Source organism: Gorilla gorilla, chromosome 12 (assembly GCF_029281585.2).
Source record: "Gorilla gorilla gorilla isolate KB3781 chromosome 12, NHGRI_mGorGor1-v2.1_pri, whole genome shotgun sequence".
Lineage (NCBI taxonomy): Eukaryota > Metazoa > Chordata > Mammalia > Primates > Hominidae > Gorilla > Gorilla gorilla.
Window position 1 is genome coordinate 97,505,309 of NC_073236.2, and position 21,228 is coordinate 97,526,536.

The window sequence follows — 21,228 nt, forward strand, 5'->3', positions numbered from 1 at the left end:
GAAGCAGACGGATCACTCGAGCCCAGGAGTTCAAGAACAGCCTGGGCAACATGGCGAAACCTTGTCTCTACTAAAAATATAAAACTAGCTGGGCACAGTGGCACATTCCTATGTGCCAGCTACTCTGGGGGCTGACATGGGAGGATCAACTGAGCCCGGGAGGTCAAGGCTGCAGTGAGCTGTGATCATTCCACAGCATTCCAGCCTGGGCAACACAGTGAGACCCTATCTCAAAAATAAAAAAGAAAATAAATAAGTTTTAGAATTAAGTATGTGTCTCCACTGGAAATGCATTGGTCTTCCGTCCTTTCTGTTTATCCACACTCAACAAACTTCTTCCTAAATTCTGGAATTGCCAAGTTTGGGATACCATCTTGGTAAAAAGGAAAGAATCTGTCTGTAGTTCGATTAAAGGCTTTTGACTTTTTTCATTTGTTTCAAACTGCACACTCTCTCAGTAAATGACAATATACACCCTCTCAATAGGTGACACAATATACAGTGTCAGCAGGACACTGCTATTATATATCTTTATCGATAAATTTTAGCTATTCTTTCAGATACAATGCTCAGTTTGCACAGGTGTGAACAGGTTTTAGGACTAAACGTGCCTGGAGCCAAAAGGTCAGAAAACATAATGCAAGGCTCTGAACAAAAGCACCTGCATTCAAGCCATCCTCCCACCTCAGCCTCCCAAGTAGCTGGGACTACACATGTGTGCCACCACGCCTCGTTAATTTTTTGTATTTTTGGTAGAGATGGGGTTTTGCCATGTTGCCCAGGCTGATCTTGAACTCCTGAACTCAAGCAATCCACCCACCTTGGCTTCCCAAAATGCTGGGATTATGGGCATGAGCCACCTCACCCAGCCTTTAAGTTCTTCAAAAGGTAGTTTACAAGCAAGTTAGTGAAGGTATTGTGGGGACAGGAGGAAACTGTCCTTCATTTCCTGTTTGCTGCAAGAAAAAGCTTTCAGAAAGTTACCAAAAAGACCTTCGTGATATCTAATCTAAGCCTAAATATATGTAAGGAAACTGAGACCCAAAGTCTCAGGGTAACAGGAAAAATTTTATCAGACAACAATGTTTAGTTTTCTAAAATCATTTCCTTCAGCAAATGGAATTTTCAGCTTCACCCAAAGTTATGAGTTATCTAACTCATAGTGTAGAACTGTGATTCTTTAATTTTCTGTGATACAGGTCATTTTACCCCTAACTAGGTCTCATGTTTACTACTCATTTGCCCTTTCTGCTATATCACTTTGCTTCCCTTTCCTACATGAGGTACCTCATGAAACTTCTCTTGCTTGGAATGAATCTGTATTTTATAAATGTAATTGCTAAATAATACAAAATTGTATGTACTCTATGATGAATGACCTCCTTGCTATTCCTTAATAGAGCAAGAAAGTTCCTGCCTAGAGGCTTATATACTTATATACTTTTATGAACGGCTTCCTCTGTTCATAAAATCCTTTTTACAGTTATCTACATACTTCATATTTCATTCACTTCCTTCAGGTCACCGTATCAGAAATGTCTTCCCTAACCACTCTATATAAAATAGCAATTCTCTACTCTCCTTATTCTTTCCTCATATATATCACCTTCCTGACATATGAAGTATTTATCTGTTTTGTCTATGGAGCATGAAAGTAAGTTCCACACAGTTCAACACTGTAACTACTGTAACTCTGAATGCCTAGGATAGGGTCTGACAAAATAAGCACTCAGTAAATATCTGTTAAATGAATGAATGAATGTATAAAATGTATATCTGATAAAGAACAATAAAGAAACACATCAGAACTGTAACCTGTTAGAATGACAAGATTATTCAGGTTTTTTCCTTTCCCCAATTTTATAAATGAGTTTGTATTATTTATTTTTAAATTATTTGATAAAGCATTTGGCTACAATAAATGACTGAGGAATTTTAGACAGTATATAATTCAAAATGACTTTTCAAGTATTTTTAATCTGAAGCCATTTTTGGACAGGTAGCTAACAGTCAATTACTTCTCAATTTTCTAAGATATGATAACTGTCCTTACATTTTGATATACATGTACAGTTAGGATATTACTGTACTGAAATGGTAAATAACAATGAATCTAATCCTAGAGCAGGGAGGCAGCACAATAAGAGGAAGACTTGGATTTAGTGACTGATGACTTCCTTTTTCCTCAAAATAAGCAGATTTCTTTCCAGTAGAGATCTGAGTCATTCAGTTTCTCAACATGACCAGGTAATTATGTGTTAAATCTAAACAGGCCTAGTTTGAAGTTCTACAAGAGAAAAATTAAATTTAAGATTATTCAAGTCTGAAAAAAACATTTTGAGGACATTCAGATTCTCCTCCAGAAATAATGAGAGCATGTGACACTTATTTTCCATCTCTAAAAACTGTAGGCCAGGTGCGGCGGCTCACAGCTATAATCCTAACGCTTTGGGAGGTAGAGTTGGGAGGACTGCTTGAGGCTAAAAGTTTGAGACAAGCCTGGGAAACACAGTGACACCCTGCCTCTATAAAGTAATACAAAAATTAGCTGGGTGTTGTGGTATGTGCCTGTAGTCTCAGCTACTTGGAAGGCTGAGGCAGGAGGGTCACTCGAGCTCGGAGTTCAAGGTTGCAGTGAGTTATGATCGTGCACTGAACTCCAGCCTGGGTGGCAGAGTGAGACTCTGTCTCTAAATAAATAAATAATAAATTTAAAATGTAATAAATAGTTGGTCCCTTGGTTTCCATGGGACACTGGTTCTAGGATCTCCTGCAGAGAGCAAAATCTGTGGATGCTCAAGTCCTTGATATAAAAGGTATAGTATTTCCATGTAATCTATGACTATCTTCCTGTATACTTTAAATCATCTTTAGATTACTTATTAGTTGTTATATTGTATTATTTAGGGAATTATGACCAAAAAAAGTTTATACATGTTCACCACAGATGGAACTTTGTTTTCCTTGAATATTTCGAATGCAGGTCGGTTGAATCCAGGAATGTGAAATCCGCAGATACGGAAGGCCAGTTGTACTTGATAACTATTTCAAGGATGACCTTAATGGCAGTATCATTTTGTTTATTAGAAAATTTGTCAAATTGTTATCTATTTTCCACAATAAGCAATTTTATACATGGTGCTTCAAGTCCCCCAACTTAGCTTGGAAAATTTTTTAAAATCAGTAACTCACCAAAGTGAATATTATTGTACTAGAACCTAACTGCTACCTCTAACAATAGATAGCCCTACATGGAACTTATTCAAATTTTAAGTTGACATGCTAGGACTTTATCTCTGCTGTATCTGGAGCACAACCCAGCAGAACTAGGGAAGACAGTAATGAAAAAAAGTTTAGGTTTCAGGGTATAAACATATAGGTCAGTAAGAGTAAGAGCCTCTTTTTAGTGGCATAACCTGCCCTTCCTCTCACACCTAACCTCAGAGATTGCCCTGTGTACATCCCATTTCACCTTCTATTGCTTTCAACAACCAGTTTCCTGACTTCTGCCTAAGTGGTGACTGGAATATGCAGCTTTCTAGCTTTTCTCATACTCTGCTCTGTCTGAAGGACACAGGCCTTTCAGGTAAAGTATTCTCTGTTACCACTCACCTAAACGTACCATATGTAAATAGGCTTCTTTTCAAATCAAAGCAGATGATTTGGAACAAGCCACAGCTATCATTGTCAAAAAGAGGCTAAATTAATGTCATATTTTAAAAAGAATGTCAAAAAATGACAAATATTAGCATTAATAGCTGAAATACTAGAAAATGTGCTGTGAATATGCCATGCAAAATGAATACACTTCTAAAATAGCTTTACAACTTACAGTCAATGACTCTCACCTATTTAATAATTATCTTTTCATCTGATAGTACAAATCTGAGTGCAAGGTTTTACTGCCAAATTCATATATTAATAACTAAAACTTACTTGGTATTATATGTCAGGTACTGGGTACACTTTATTACTATAATTTTTACAGTAACCCTTTAATGGCTTATTATTATCTCAATTACAGATGAGAAAACAAAGACTTAGGGAGGTTGAAGTAACCTGCTCAAGGTCACTACAGCTAAGTCAATGGTAAAACCACTCTCTGGACTCCAAAATCCATGTGTTTAAACATCTACATGACATTGTTTGCTATACATCTCTACATGTAGGTTAAGTTTTATAGAGAACTCAAATGCATTTGTCCAAAGCCAAACTCCTTTTCCACACATCTCCTTCTCCTCAAATGTTCCCTATTTCAGTAGATGCCACTGTATTTCAATTTATATTTCATATATGTTATTTCATCCTTCAGTAGTCATGTGAAATAAGCTTTATAGTTACTATATTTAGAGTAGAAAACCACTCAGAGACATTGTCATTCAGCCTAGGTCATAAGGCTATTATGCATAAGAGCCAGGACCAACCACTAAACACAGTTATTCCCCATTCACTGCTCTTCCTATCACATACCGCCGCCTCTATTTAAAAAAAAAAAAAAAAGTTTTCAGACCAGAAGTGGTGGCTCACGCCTGTAATCCCAACACTTTGGGAGGCTGAGGCAGGAGGACTGCTTGAGCCCAGGAGTTTGAGACCAACCTAGGCAACAAAGTGAGACCCCATCTCTACGATAAATACAAAAATCAGCCAGGTATGTGGTGCGCGCCTGTAGTCCCAGCTACTTGGGAGGCTTCAGTGAGAGGAATGCTTGAGCCCAGGAGGTCAAGGCTGCAGTGAGCCAAGGTAGTGACTGCACTCCAGCCAGCGCAACAGAGCAAGACCCTCTCTCTTAAAAGTTTTGATATATAATGTATTAAGAATTATCTTCATAAATAAAATTTCATAAATTTTCCCTTTAAAGTATCTCAAACATTACTTAATCTATGTTTTATTACAAAGAAGGGAGAAAGTAAGACCTACTAAAGAAGAATGCCAGCAAAATTCAACTTCATTTAGAATGTCTATGTAAAAACAAATGACCTAAAGACTATTACAAATATTTCTTTCTTTTCTTTTTGGAACGAAAGAAGTAAAAATCCACAGAAATCAAGTTAAATCTCTAAAAAAAAAACTCTAACCACATTGTAGTTGGTTACTATAATAGACCAGAAAATAAGGCTAACTATGACACATAGAAATGAGCTGTGAAAACCATGCACAGAAAGGACACGCTTTCATTAAGAACAGCATGCTTCAATTAAATTTGCGGGCAATCTAAAGAGAATGTAAAACTGATGTATAAAACTTACCTACAGTGCAATTAAATTAAATACGCATTTGCCAAAAGTCTGCTCTTTTTGGTCTGAACGAGCCAACAGCAGCAAGTAGCCAGAAGTTACAATCAATATAAAAGAAAAACTTAAGAGGAAATGGATTTGCTAGACTCATCATATTTTCAGTCTTAGCATCAAGAAATGAGTGATTATTTGCAATGAAGGTGGCAAGACAGGAAATTGAGTTAAAATTTATCAACCTTTTAAATGGCTTTTCTAGGTAAAACTTTTTTTTAAGGGAGATCCCTCTAGTATTTTATCCCTTTTTGTAATACTGTATTTTTACTGTTCACCTTGAATCTTCAGATTTCTTAGAAATAAGATGGATTTTTAAAAATGTAGCTGGGCCAAGTGTGGTGGCTCATGCCTATAATCCCAGCATTTTGGGGGGCTGAGGCGGGAGGACTGCTTGAAGTCAGGAGTTTGAGACCAGCCTGGCCAACACGGTGAAACTCCATCTTTACTAAAAATACAAAAATTAGCCAGGCGCCATGGCTCATGCGTGTAATCCCTGCACTTTGGGAGGCTGAGGTGGGTGGATCACCTGAGGTCAGGAGTTTGAAGCCAGCCCGGCCAACATGGTGAAACCCCGTCTCTACTAAAAATACAAAACAAACAAACAAAAAACACCAAAAATTAGCCGGGTGTGGTGGTGCCTATAGTCCCCAGCTACTTGGGAGGCACAAGAATCGCTTGACCCCAGGAGGTGGAGATTGCAGTAAGCCGAGATTGCGCCACTGCATTCCACCCTGGGCAACAGAATGAGACCAGGTCTCAAAAAAAAAAAAGTAAAATGTAGCTGGATTCATCTAGCTCAAATCACTGTATTTCTTTTGTTAGGAAGAAAGTCAGGCAGCATAAATAATAAAAAGCCAAATAAGAGATCCAGGAAAAAACTGACTTAGAAGGCAACCAACTGCGTAGCTTATTCTTACCTTGGCTGTTTTTTTCGCGAGTTGACATTTTTGCTGGTTGAGACAAAAATGACATTACCTTACAATAAAAACCGGGTTTTTTCCTAAATGACTATAGTAACGCACTTTTCTTTGATTACTATGAACTGATAAAGTGCACTGGATGAAAATATTCTTTTCAATTAGCAAAAATTAAACTAAGAAGGGCAAAATAAAATTTTTAAACGGATTTTTAATTTACCTTGGTTGATGATGACATCTTTGTGCCTAGAAAAGAAATTTGAGAAACACATTTATTTTATAAGTTTATATGGCTAACCATTAAAATCACCTCAAGAAACTGTAAAAGTTTTAATGCTTAGGCTATAAACTAGATAAATCTCTGGAAGTGAAAGTAAGAAATCAGCATTTTTTAAAGTTTCTCACTGATGAACTACTAATATACACTATTTTATAAAACAATGAATATCCCACAAGAGCATCTAAACAGTGAAAGCATAAAAATAACTTATGAAAAATACTCAAATCTTATATGATTATTAAGATTTATTATTTGGCTGGGCACAGTGGCTCACACCTGTAATCCTAGCACTTTGGGAGGCTGAAGCAGGTGAATTGTTTGAGCCCAGGAGTTCAAGATCAGTCTGGGCAACATGGCAAAACCCTGTCTTTACAAAAAATACAAAAACATTAGTTGGGCATGGTGGCACGCGTCTGTAGTCCCAACTACCCAGGAAGCTAGGGTAGGAGAATCACCTGAGCCCAGGAAGGTGAAGGCTGCAGTAAGACATGATAGTGATGGTGCCATGGCACTCCAGCCTGGGCGACTGAGACACTGTCTCAAAAAAAAAAAAAAAAAAAAAAGACATATGATTTGAGTTGGGAGCCTTAAAAGATAGACACAACTTTTTGTAGAAGACTTGAAAGAAAACATACACCAGGCTGGCACGGTGGCTTATGCCTGTAATCCCAGCACTTTGGCAGGCCAAGGCAGGCGGATCACGAGGTCAAGAGATCGAGATCATCCTGGCTAACGTGGTGAAACCCCGTCTCTACCAAAAATACAAAAATTAGCTGGGTGTGGTGGTGCATACCTCTAGTCCCAGCTACTCGGGAGGCTAAGGCAGGAGAATCGCTTGCACCTGGGAGGCGGAGGTTGCAGTGAGCCAAGATTGTGCCACTGCACTCCAGCCTGGCAACAGAGTGAGACTCCATAAGAGAAGTATAAATTATAATACAGAGTTTTTAAAAAGATTCAAACCAAGGCCGGGCGTGGTGGCTCATGCCTGTGATCCCAGCACTTTGGGAGGCGGAGGCAGGCAGATCACGAGGTCAAGAGATCGAGACCATCCTGGCCAACATGGTGAAACCCCGTCTCTACTAAAAACACAAAAATTAGCTGGGCATGGTGGCACGTGCCTATAGTCCCAGCTACTTGGGAGGCCGAGGCAGGAGAATTGCTTGAACCTGGGAGGTGGAGGTTGCAGTGAGCCAAGATGGTGCCGCTGCACTCCAGCCTGGCGACAGAGCAAGACTCTGTCACACACACACACACAAAAAAAAGATTCAAACCAGACATACATAACTGTACATGCAAACATAACAGCCAAATAATTATTACTTTTCAGATATAATGAAGAAAGTGCAATACTTACTTGTCTGTAGTTTTGGTAACTTTTGGTATTAATTTGGGTGTTGAAGGTATTTTCGACAATTTATTACGGCTATCATCTGAATTTTCCCAAGAATTATGTGACTTTTCAGCTGGTGATGGTCGTTTTATGCTAGAAGGAACATTAATTTCTTACAGAAAAATTCTGAGTATCAAAGACATGTAACTGACAATTTAAACAGAACACAAAAGCAGCAATTAACATTTCCTTAAAGCTAATCCAGAAAAGAGAAGGATTAGTTGAAAGACTGCCTGGATGAGTGAAGGAGTTAAACAAGGCAATTCCCAAATCTCTATTATAATTTTCTGTATCACTCAGAAGATTCACTAGAACAAATATTACCTGATTTTTAAAAAAAAAAAAACACTTTTGTTAACAGAAAAAAATTATTTCCTTACATCTGAGTAATGTTTCTTATAATTTGTAGTTACAAAAAAACCTGTATTTTTTCATAGCCATTGAATTTTATAAGGCTGCCATTTTCATTTTTTGTGCAATTATGTCCTCAAGTAATTACATTACATATGGTACAAATGACAATTTCTAAATATAACAAGGTATAAACTCTTGTTTATATCTTTAGGGACAATTTTACCAATGATCAGAAATAAACAAGACTTTATATAAGAATGTGGTTATTGGCAATCCTGATTCCCTATACTTATAAGTGAAATTTGTTTCTTTACAAATGATTTTTTCATTGCATTGCTAACTATCCTCAAACTCATCCAGTCTCCAATACTTCTTGCAACAGTATATCCAAAGAGCAATTTAGGAGGGCAAGCACATTTCCAGGAGACCTCAAGAAGCTGAAAAAAAGATGCTGGGACAAAGAAGATATCAAGTGAAATCAGAACCTTAAAGAGACTGATTATAAAAAGCCACCTTAAACCACACACAATCCAAAGTTATGTAACATTAATAAGCTATATCCAAGAAAAACTCCACAGGAGACCAGGCAGAAAAACTACAAACCATTTAGATTGGGTAAGAATCTGCATGAGACACACAGACAAAGCATTTTGTAAGTGGTAAACATGCATCGATCAAGTGAAGGGTATTTTGGTTTTCCCAATTTCCATTAGCGATTTGAGGCAAAATATTAAATTGATCAAATAAAAATATAAATCTTTTAGGAATGGTTGTCATTTATTTTATTAAAATTCTAGCCAGTTCTGGAAATGGTTTAATAGTTTCCTAAGATTTCCAAGCAGAAGTACGATGATAAAATATGACTATTCCTAATCACAAGGCTTGAATAAGCATTTCTAAACAGGCAAATTTAATTAGATTGGTCTCAATATTTGATTAGGAGGCAGCTGTAGCACTGTACTCCCAGCATGCAGGTTTAGATTCTCAATTTAGGCTCACACACATTGTTAGAATATTTCTCCCTTTTCCCCTTCTCATAACTTTAAAATATTAATTATTACGGACACGGAAGCCCTCAAGCAAGCCTTTAGCATAGAAAAGACCAGGTGAAATGGATTCATTTCTCTACTCAAGCAAGAACTTATCCTCCCAAGACCCAAAACTGAAACTGAGATGCAGCCACAATGAAGAGCCACTTGAGATGGGCCCTTGCAGGTTGAAGGTTGTAATGATGCCAAAATACAGTGAGGACAATTACATATGGCCATTTTCTATCCATGGCTATAAATTTATGCATAGTTACATACATATTTTAAAAGTATTCAAAAATTTGGTTAAGAAAATATTGTTTGGTTTTCGACTAGGTTATTCCTGCCTTCTTTTCATCAGATTGTTTATAACTTAGTTTTTTTTTTTTTTTCCAGTTTTAACTGAGAAGTTGTGACCTTAATTCTTTATTCCCCAATGGGCTATAAAGCATAAATTATAAGCAATGAAGAAGGGAAAAATAAAGCCACCAGCCTTTTCTCTCAGAATCCCTGGATAGCTAACTTTTTCCCAAGTCACAGAATTTAGGTATCATTACAACCATTCCCTAGCTCTGTACTTGGGGACAGTTAAAACCTTTTGGTGGGAGTAGCATTCTTGCTTTCTGGAGTTTGTCTGTGTATTTGGAGAGGTTGTGAAGAGGGCTGGGGAGAAGGTGATGCTCGAATTTGTGGACTTTGATCATTAGAATGAGATTCCTCTTTTTTTTCTCTCTGTCCTTGTGGTTTTTCTTTCTTTTTTTCTGTACCACTGTAAAATAAAGTATAACATGGAACAATACACATTTAAACAAATGAAAAAAAATCAAACGATAGAAATGTGATTATTATATAATTCAAAACCCTAAGTCATACAGCTAATACTATTTGCACTGTTTTCATTCAATAAGGACAATATTTCTTTGAAAATTCCAGAAGCTATGAACATCTTCAGTAAAGAATTTATAAAAATTCTAACGCGATACATCCCACGAAGATTGCCCCTTTAGACAGAAATGGTCTCTAATAAACTTTGCCATCTTGGCAGATTTTGGGGGACAAATGAAGGTCTCTTAACTGACCTCAAGTTACCCAAATCAGAAGACTATCTGTGTAAAGCATACCGACTGATGCCAAAAGAACACTAAATATTCATGTTTAATAGGTTATTCTCCAATTCCTGTTTTTTTTCTGTATACTTCTACTCCACTCAATTGAGTTTTAAACTTACCAAGAGTTTAAGTTTTCCCCAAGTCTGTTTATGCCAGTTGTTATTTTAATTATGTAAGTTAATTAAATACAAAGAGAATTGCAATTTCTATGAAAACTAAGTTTAATGTTCTGGAAAGACTACAAAAAAAATGAGTTATCAAAAAAATTGCTGTTAAATTTAGTGTGAGCGACACAATTTAAAAAATCACAGAGGCAGCTGGGTGCACTGGCTCACGCCTGTAATCCAAGCACTTTGGGAGGCCGAGGCAAGTATCACCTGAGGTCAGGAATTCAAGACCAGCCCAGGCAACATGGTGAAACCCCGTTTCTACTAAAAATACAAAAATTAGCTTGGTGCAGTGGCATGTGCCTGTAATCCCAGCTACTCGGGAGGCTGAGGCAGGAGAATCACTTGAGCCAGGGAGGCGGAGGTTGCAGTGAGCGGAGATTGCACCATTGCACTCCAGCCTGGATGACAGTGCGAGACTCCATCTCAAAAAACAAACAAATCACAGAGCCCGGGTGTGGTGGCTCACACCTGTAATCCCAGTACTTTGCGAGGCCAAGGCAGGAGGATTACTTGAGCCCAGGAGTTCGAGACCAGCCTGGGCAACAAAGTGAGACTCTGTCTCTTTTTTAAAAAAAAAAAAAAAAAAAAATTTGGCCGGGCACAGTGGCTCACGCCTGTAATCCCAGCACTCTGGGAGGCCGAGGTGGGTTGATCACGAGGTTAGGAGATCAAGACCATCCTGCCTAACACGGTGAAATCCTGTCTCTACTAAAAAATACAAAAAAATTAGCTGGGCGTGGTGGTGGGCGCCTGTAGCCCCAGCTACTTGGGAGGTTGAGGCAGGAGAATGGTGTGAACCCAGGAGGCGGAGCTTGCAGTGAGCCGAGATTGCGCCACTGCACTCCAGCCTGGGTGACAGAGCGAGACTCCGTCTCAAAAAAAAAAAAAAAAAAAAAAAAGAAACAAAATCATAGAAAGAGAGATGGGTTCTAACATACTCTTCTGCCAGAGTTTTAAATTTCTTACTCATTTCATTTCTGAGAAATGAAACTAAAAATTTTAGAAAGTTATTTATGGATATATTTTATGAAAGACAGTCAACAAGGAATTTGATTAGAGATATATACTTAGAGGGTAGGTTTGGTCTTTCATTTAAAAACTGATGAATAAATACAGGTGAATATATCTTATGTTAAAATATTTCAGATATTTAAGTATAAATTCTTTTGATTCTGTACTTTGACTCTTGGTTAATAAACCACCTGCTATTCCTAACCAGACTGGATAAGCATACTTATACTGAAAACACTCTTGACAATATTATAAAGCTGATGGAATCAAGACTTGAATTCCAGTGATGAAAAGCTAGGAAACTACTAAATGCCTATTTCTTTTCTCCGCCGCCCCCCTCCCCCCTTTTTTTTTTTTGAGATGAAGTCTTGCTCTGTCATCTAGGCTGGAGTGCAGTGGTATGATCTTGGCTCACTGCAACCTCTGTCTCCAAGGTTCAAGCAATTCTCCCACCTCAGCTTCCCCAGCAGCTGAGATTACAGGCGCCCGCCACCACACCCAGCTAATTTTTACATTTTTAGTAGAGATGGGGTTACACCATGTTGGCCAGACTGGTCTCAAACTCCTGACCTCAGCTGATTCGCCTGCCTCATCCTCCCAAAGTGCTGGGATTACAGGCGTGAGCCACTGCACCCAGTCCTAAATGTCTTTCTTAATCAAAGGACATTTTGTAATTCGATTATAATCAACAAGAAAGCTTGTTCAAGAACATTTTAAATAAATGTACATAGTATATACAATTTATCACATTATAATAGTTTAAAATGTTATAGATATTTTAATGTCAAGTGACATTTCTTAACCTGATGCACTTCTGATAACTTCTGACTTCACACTGGCCCTTGACTATCTACTTTGTGCTCAATTTTTTTAAAAGCAGGTGCTAAGAAATACAATTTTGGCCAGTCACAGTGGCTCACACCTGTAATCCCACCACTTTGGGAGGTTAAGGCGGGCGGATGACCTGAGGTTGGGAGTTTGAGACCAGCCTGACCAACATGGAGAAACCCTGTCTCTACTAAAAATACAAAATTAGCTGGGTGTGGTGGCGCATGCCTGTAATCCCAGCTACTCCGGGTGCTGCAGCAGGAGAATCTCTTGAACACGGGAGATGCAGGTTGCGGTGAGCCGAGATTGCGCCATTGCACTCCAGCCTGGGCAACAAGAGCAGAACAACATCTCAAAAAATATATATATATCTTAAAAAATAAAAAAGAAACACAATTATACTTCAAGAATATCAGATTAACTCTGAAATTAAAAAACTGAGTTCCAATATGTCCAACTCTCTCAAAAACAAAAACAAAAAACAGAAGTTACTTCTTCCTTGCGATTCTTCAACAAGATTACAGAGGTCACTAGTTTTATGTGGGCCCAGTACAACCTGAAAGAGCCATTTTCCTTCTGGGTTATTTAAAAGCAAAATACAGGGACCCTGGATCATAAACTAACAAACTCAGGGGCCTCAGATTGTTGAATCACTAATGTGCATAATACTGATCACTACACAGCAACAAGCAACAGTGCAATAGCTATGTAAGAAATGGGCTGAATCTGAACCATTACTGGATACAACATGGAAATTTATTTAAAATTGTACTAAAATTTTCTAACACTTTCTTAGTTTCCCTTTTTCTACTCAAAGTGGAGTACAGGTAATAAAGTTTAGTATCCTTTGTAGGGGAAAGTCTAGATTCTGTAATGACGACGACAAAGATTGAGTTCTAGAAGGAATTTTTTTTTTTTTTTTGAGACGGAGTCTGGCTCTGTCACCCAGGCTGGGATACAGTGGCGCAATCTTGGCTCACTGCAAGCTCCCCCTCCCGGGTTCACGCCATTCTCCTGCCTCAGCCTCCTGAGTAGCTGTGACTACAGACACCCGCCACCATGCCTGGCTATTTTTTTTGTATTTTTTAGTAGAGACGGGGTTTCACCGTGTTAGCCAGGATGGTCTCGATCTCCTGACCTCGTGATCCGCCCGCCTCAGCCTCCCAAAGTGCTGGGATTACAGGCATGAGCCACCGCGCCCGGCCTCTAGAAGGAATTTTTAAAAGGGCTGAAGATCTTGGTATTTCTTCAACATTCTTGTCATCAACTGTTTGGTTAAGTATCTATGAATCCACACCAATGAATAATTTGGTCACTAGCATTAGTTTATTGAGGTAAGCATTTTCCATCAGTACATTGTTACACATGATCTTATTACTTAAGATTTTTCCTCACTCATTCTTTGACGAAAACGGTTTTAAGATTTTGTAGCTGATCACCTATGGTCTCTCCAAACTCTACATCGAATAATTTGCTAGAAATTACAAAAGGGGGAAAATCCTGTGAGCACTTTTATTGGAGTAAATTAGTTAACTGATGAAAAGAACATAATGCAAATCTGTAATCCACTGAAACTTATATTGCTGTAATTCCACAGCCCTCCTGCCCACCATCCCCTAACACACACACACATACACCCCCACACACCCCAGATAGTACTATATTTTTGAAATGAGCCTTAATTTTATAGTTATGGTTAAAAAATAAAAGTTATAATAGCATTTGACCTCCCACTAACATAGATATATCGAAGATTCTGTTTTGCCTTTAAAAATGCTGTATCAAATATATCACTTGCTATGGAAAATTCACTTACATAATTTCTTTAAATATAGTGATGCTTTCAATAAATACTTGTTACAAAGAAACAAAACAAAACCAGGAAATGAAACTGCTTTCTTTCTTTAGTGAGAACGGAAAGCTTCCTCACACAACTTGACAGGCATGATGAGTGCAAGCTGAGTGAGCACAGGCTAAATGTCTCTACTTTCACAGTTTAAGAATTCAAAGGACATGCTCACTTGAATTCAAACAGCTCTATTTCATATTCTTTCTAAAGGCAGACCTCTACCACATTCAGACAATTCTGCAATGTTAGTTTTTCCCCCTTTCATAAATGGGTACCTTTTAGCAGCAGATGAAAGAGTTTCTTTTCCTGCAATTGAGAGAGCACTGGTATGACTTGGTTTTCTGTTTGCACCACTTCCATTGGTTATACAGGACATGGGAATAGCTGCTCGAGGGCTTGGTTGGCCTAAAGATAATTAAGGAAAAAAATTATATCAAATTTGAATATATTCCTTAAAGATCTAAATTTTAAAATTAAGTCCATTTGGAAGGAGGGGGTGGTAGAAAAAAAATTAAGTATATTATTGTTAATAACTCTTGAGCAGAATGCCCCCATGGTATGCAGCACATGATATTGTCTCAAGACTTAATCCCATCAAAACAGACCTATAGGAAAGCCATACTAATTTACTAAAACACAGTTGGGCTAGTTCTCTTAGCTAAATGGTTTGCTTTACCACACACAGCAGCCTTATAACACATGATTCAAATGTGTGCCTCAAGTAATCCATAAATCCCATGCCATCAGTCTTCAAAAACAGCTTGTTAAAATCATAAATTTTAAATCCTAGAAACCATAAATATTAAATTCTAGACTGTTACTCCATATAAATAAAGCATAAGTATATAAAGTTAACCTCTCCTTTAACTTACACAGTACAAGGAGTGGAATAAATGTGTGACTGGTATATTAGTGTGGTCAGAAGACACAACATCACAAGATAAAACAGTCCTATCTATACTAAGAGTCAAGTAAAGATTTGGGAATAGAGAACATTTTTATTTTTTAATTTTTGGACTCAGTTTTCTCACGTGCACACAAGTAATATCTAGTACCTTAGGAAGTTCCACACATGGTGGTATAACACTGCATTTTTGTCAAGAATAAGATGTTGGAGGTCATTTGTGTCATAATCACCTAACCTGCTTCCTTAATATAGATTCGTAAGTCCTACATTAGATTGAATGAATTAGAAGACAGGAAGCAGGAGACCTGCTGCATTTATTTTTTGAAACCTCTTAACAAATTTTTTTTTACATATAAGCTACATTAATCCTCAAATTATGCAAATATCACTGGTCATCAGATTTAGTTCTAGTACGTCAAACAAGTTACTTATTGTTATATCAGTAGCTTTTTAAAAACTGTGGTAAAACTGTCCTAAAATTTATCATTTTAACCATTTAAAAATGTAGAATTCAGTGACAATTAGTATATTCACAATGTTGTGCAACCATCACCACTACCAAGTTCCAAAACATTTTCATCACCCCAAATAGAAACCATGTATCCATTGGCTGGGCGCGGTGGCTCAGCCTGTAATCCCAGCACTTTGGGAGGCTGAGGTGGGCGGATCACGAGGTCAGGAGATCGAGACCATCCTGGCTAACATGTTGAAACCCTGTCTCTACTAAAAATACAAAAAATTAGCCAGGCGTGGTGGCGGGCGCCTGTAGTCCCAGCTACTTGGGAGGCTGAGGCAGGAGAATGGCAGGAACTTGGGAGGCGGAGCTTGCAGTTAGTGGGGATCGCACCACTGCACTCCAGCCTGGGCGACAGAGCAAGACTCCGTCTCAAAAAAAAAAAAAAAAAAAAGGAAAAGAAAAAAAAAACAAAAACCGCGTATCCATTAAGCAGTCACTCCCTGTACCCTACCCTCCAAAGAAGCCATACCTTGTTTGGCTTCTTTTATATAGTACAATGTTTTCAAGGTTCACCATGTTGTAGCACGTATATTTCATTCTTTATGACAGAAAAATATTCCACTGTATAGATATATTTTGTTTTTCCATTCATCTGTTGATGATCATCTGGATTGTTTCCACCTTTTGGCTAATGGGAAAAGGGCTGCCATAAACATTTGTGTAAAATTTTTCATATAAACACCTGTTTTCAATTATTTTGAGTATATACCTAGGAGCAGAACTGCTGAGTCACGGTTGTTTTATGTTCAACTTATTGAGGAACTGCCAAACACAGTGGCTGCGCCATTTTACAATTTCACTAGCAATGTACGAGGATTCCAATGTCACCATATTCTTGCCAACACTTGTTATTTTCAGGTTAAAAAAAAAAAAAAACTCAAGAGGGTATTAAGTGTTACCTCATAAGTTTTGGTTTCACTGATTCTACTGTTTTTCTATTCCCTACTTCCTTTATTTTGCTCTAATCTTTATTTCCTTCCCTCTGCCAAGCCTTGGATTTAGTTTTTTCTTCTTTCCTAGTCTTTTTTTTTTTTTGAGACAGGGTCTTGCTCTGTTGCCCAGGCTGGAGTGCCATGTCACAATCATGGCTCACTGCTGCCACGGCCTCCCGGGGCTCAATCCATCTGTCTACCTCAGCCTCCTGAGCAGCTGTGACTACAGGTGCACACCACCATGCCTGGCTAATTTTTATATTTTTTTCGTAGAGACAGGGTTTTGCCACATTGCCCAGGCTGGTCTCTAACTCTTAGGTTCAAGCAATCCACCTGCCTCTGCCTCCCAAAGTGCTGAGATTATAAGCGTGAGCCACTGTGCCCGACCACCAATTACAGGCATTTTTACCATTCTTTTACCAATGCCTCAAATGGCATAACAACTTCAATTGCTCAAACATTTTGCCCACTTTAAGAATGGGCTTTCTTCTTAATAACTGAGGCATATGAGTTCTTCAAATATTCTACATAAAAGTCCTCTGACAAATACATGTCTGGCAAATATTTTCTCTTATTCTATAGCTTCTTGCCCTTTTATTTTCAAAACAGTTTTTGAAAGAACAAGATTTTTAAATTTTGATGAAATTCAATTAATTGATTTTTCTCTTATAGCTTGTGCTTGTTTGTGTGCTACTTATGAAATCTTTGTCAAACTCAAGGTCACTAAGATCTTTCTTACATAAGTTTTAGCCCTTACATTGAGGTCTATGATCCATCTTGCTTAATTTTTGTTTATGGCGTGAGGTGAGAGTCAAGGTATTTTTGTTTTTTGTCTTTTTCTTCCCCGGCATATGACTTTAATAACTCGAATTAGGGTTGAAATAACTCTTGAGCACTCTGCCTAGCACACAAAAAGTACTTAATATCAAAACAACTAAATGGATGCATCTTCACTACCAAATTTCTCTTTTGGATTATGTTGAGTTTATCTCGAGTCTCTCTTCTTGCAGTTTTACCCTACACTATGGCATCGCTACACTGTGCCAGAATGACCTACCACATGCTATGTATCTTTAAATTTAATGCCACTAACTGTAATATGCCCCATTATTTGAAGTACCATTAGAAAGAAGTATTTCCTATTAGAACTATAAGACACTATCAATTGTAATATGCATCGTAATTTCAGAGACGTTAAAATGTCAAAAATATAGGCATCTTGGACCAATTACTATAAATCTGCCTGTCAGTCCTCAGCTTAAGATTCTTTAGTGGCTCTCCACTACCTTCAGGATGAAAACTAAATTCCTTAACAAGGTGTAAGAAAAGCTTCTACTATGGGCCCTACCAGTCTAGGTTCATTTCTTGAAACTCCCAATCTTACACCCTATGCTTCAGTTTATTCTGAATTCCTAAACTAAGTACTTTTTACTCTTCTGCACTTTTGCACCTGGATGATCCTTCTCTCCAGCATATGCTAGTCACCTCTGCTTGCCTAAACTGTAATGTATTCATCATCCATGCACCAATCAAATATTTACTCAGGACCAATTATAATCCTAGTCTTATGTTTACAAACATATATAAGGCAGTTACTGACATCAAGGAATTCAAAATCTTCAAGGAGAATCACACTGGCAATGAAAACATGTGGTAAGTACAGTAACAGAGAGATATCAATGGAGTATCATGGAAGTGCAAAGAAAGGACACATAATTCTGTAAGGATTAGGGACACAGAGCTCAAGAAAGGCTTCCTTGAAAAAACACAGAATAAGGTCTTAAAGAATAAGAAAGAAATAGACAGCTGAAAGGGCGGTGATAAGACACTGGGATCCTATTGCAGTATGTGTAAGGGAACAGAAACACTCTAACAGCAAAGAGAGTGTATGTATTTGCGGCATTGAGTGGGTGGTGGTGGGGAGACAAAAAGCTCCTTGATGTGGCCAGCACGTAGAACAAAAGAGGGGATAGTTCAGAGAGAGCAGTTAAGTAGCATTCAGATGATGCAGACTTTATCTATACAGAATAAAGAACCACTAAAGGGTTTTAAGCTGAAAAACAGAGTTCAATTTACATTTTAGAGAATACCCTCTAGTAGCCATGTGAAGAACTGACTTCAGGTCAGTGGTCTGAGAATAAGATGGTGGGGACCAAGAGCTATGTAGCGTGAATGAAAAAGTGAAGGAAGTTTTAAGAATCACGGTGGAAACCATCATAATGCCAGGATGAAGGTCAATAAAAACTTTTACACTTGATCATGACAAAAGAATGCTATTCACTATAGTTTACACTCCTTAATGACAGACTCAAGTAGACGACCTTACTGACATCTTAGCCTGACAGTTCCTAAATACAAATAAATTTCAGTGTACTGTAGACTAACACAGTAAAGTTATCACTAAGAACTGCTGCATATTCCAAAGCTCAAAATCTGAAATCCTTCTTGCTACTCCGGTACGTATTATCTTCTTATTCTTGCATCTATCCCAATCTGTCTCTCTAAAACTGTAATTTTATCACAACTTCCTGTTTCTATAACTAACTTCTTCTGGCATTCAATTTACAAACAATTTATTGATTTGTAAATTGAAATTGTTTCTCAGCTAGCCTTGGGATGACTATGTTAGTGACTGTCCCTGCTTTCAAATAGTGTATCATCTAGTGGGAGCAACAAATATATATTGCCAAAAGAGATGTACAAACAAAAATTTAAAATAATTCCAAAACGTGCCAAAAAATAGATCATTTTCAGGAAGTAATTTCTGAGGCCTTTAAGATGGTTACAGTTTTGATCAGAAGGGTAGAGACAGTCTAGTTGATATTCCAAATCTTCTATTTATCTTGAATTCTCCATCACATGCCTCATGGCTCCAACTGTATACATACTTCTTCCACTCCTCATTTTCAAGCTCTTCGTCACTTTTCTCAATTGGCTGATTACTCTTGCTTCATTCTTTGAGAAGATTGAGGACTACATGTACTCCATCAAATTCTATCTTCTCCATTTGGAATTTTATCTGTATACTTCTACCTTCCTCTTATCTCACAGGAAGATGTACCCTTAGGCCTTTCCACTTGGGGCCACTACTTAAAAGTATATTTTGAGTGGAAGTGACAAAGAAGCATTTGACTCTCATATAGAAATGGCACTCTGTAAACAGTAACTGTTACCTGGTCTGAGGCAACACCTGCCAATATACAGTCATGCACTGCATAATGTCTTGTTCCACGACGGACTGCATATACGACAGTGGTCCAAGAAGATTCTAATACCCTATTTTTACCGTATCTTTTCTATGTTTAGGTTTGTTAGATATACATATACTTACCATTGTGTTACAACTGCCTATGTAACCTAGGAGCAATAGACTATACCAGGGGTCCCCAACCCCTGGGCCACAGACTGGTACCTTTGTGGCCTGTTAGAAACCAGGCCAGACAGCAGGAGGTGAGAAGCCAGAGAGTGAAGCTTCATCTGTATTTACAACCACTCCCTATCACTTGCATTACCACCTGAGCTCAGCCTCCTGTCAGATTAGTGGCAGTATTAGATTCTCATAGGAGCACAAATCCTATTGTGAACTGTGCATGTGAGGGATCTAGGTTGCATACTCCTATGAGAATCTAATGCCTGATGATCTGTCACTGTCTCCCAACACCCCCAGATGGGACCATCTAGTTGCAGGAAAACAAACTCAGCGCTCCCACCGACTCTACATTACGGTGAGTTGTGTAATTATTTCATTATATATTACTATGCAATACGAATAGAACAACAAATGTAGTATGTTTGAATGATCCCAACACCTCCCCCCACCCACCCCAGTCTGAAGAACAATGGTCTTCCATGAAACCAGTCCCTAGTGCCAAAAAAGTTGGTGACCACTGGGCTATGCCATACAGCCTAGATGCATACTAGGCTATACCATCTAGGTTTGTGCAAGTACAGCCTATAATGCTCAAACAAGGAAAAAAATGCCCAATGATGCATTTCTCAGAAAGTATCCCTGTTAAGTGATGCATGACTATACTTCTACACACAAAATAATGAGACACTCCATCATCCCCTTCCACAATTACTAGTCATTTTAGTGTAAGGGTCCCACCAAGGCAATTCATACCTTCCTAAGCTGATGGAGGTAATGTGCTTATCAATAACATTTACAGCAAACCTATGATAATCCCCAAATCCTCCCAAATGTTATTTGGACCAGGAGCTGAATGATACAAATCTGTGCCTTTAAAGTATCCCAGATTTTACATAATTAGCAATGTTTCTTTTGGAGAACTGACCCCTATATTTCAATTTTGCCTGTGGGTTCTTTCATTTCTCAAGTGGCAATTACAATGCTTCACACTTTGGCTTAACCAGCAGTTTCCTGGTTTACATGACTGACTGCCAACTTCAGATAAATTTAACTTTTTAACTTCCGCATCATTGTGTACTAACAGTTTGTCTTCACATAATGCCACTGGGCTGTATTCTCAAATTACATTCATTTGGTCACCTCAAGAGGTCCTAATGAGTTTCCCAGGCACCAGCTGTGACATAATTCATCTTCTTGGCAGCTAAAACTTCCAGTGTTCTCTGGGCCTTCCCTTTTGCTCCGAAGTACAGGTAATATTTTTTTCTTTTGGCAAGGATT

At 38.1% G+C, this 21,228-nt stretch overlaps 1 protein-coding gene across 4 annotated transcripts in view; it reads right to left on the reverse strand.

Annotated features, from left to right (window-relative positions):
- The window catches only part of EML4 (EMAP like 4), a 167,777-nt gene that overhangs the window by 62,976 nt on the left and 83,573 nt on the right, over positions 1-21,228 (reverse strand). For 3 of the 4 annotated variants that reach the window (XR_010129993.1, XM_031007213.3, XM_055377782.2), the window contains 4 exons: positions 14,500-14,629; positions 9,853-10,026; positions 7,840-7,968; positions 6,426-6,451 (listed from right to left, as the gene is read on the reverse strand). Coding sequence is in view for 3 of the 4 variants with exons in the window: in XM_031007213.3 (XP_030863073.2) it covers positions 6,426-6,451; positions 7,840-7,968; positions 9,853-10,026; positions 14,500-14,629 (459 nt within the window). In the remaining variant the exon portion in view is untranslated. The remainder of the gene's footprint in view (positions 1-6,425; positions 6,452-7,839; positions 7,969-9,852; positions 10,027-14,499; positions 14,630-21,228) is intronic. The other variant, XM_031007223.3, reaches the window with a different exon arrangement.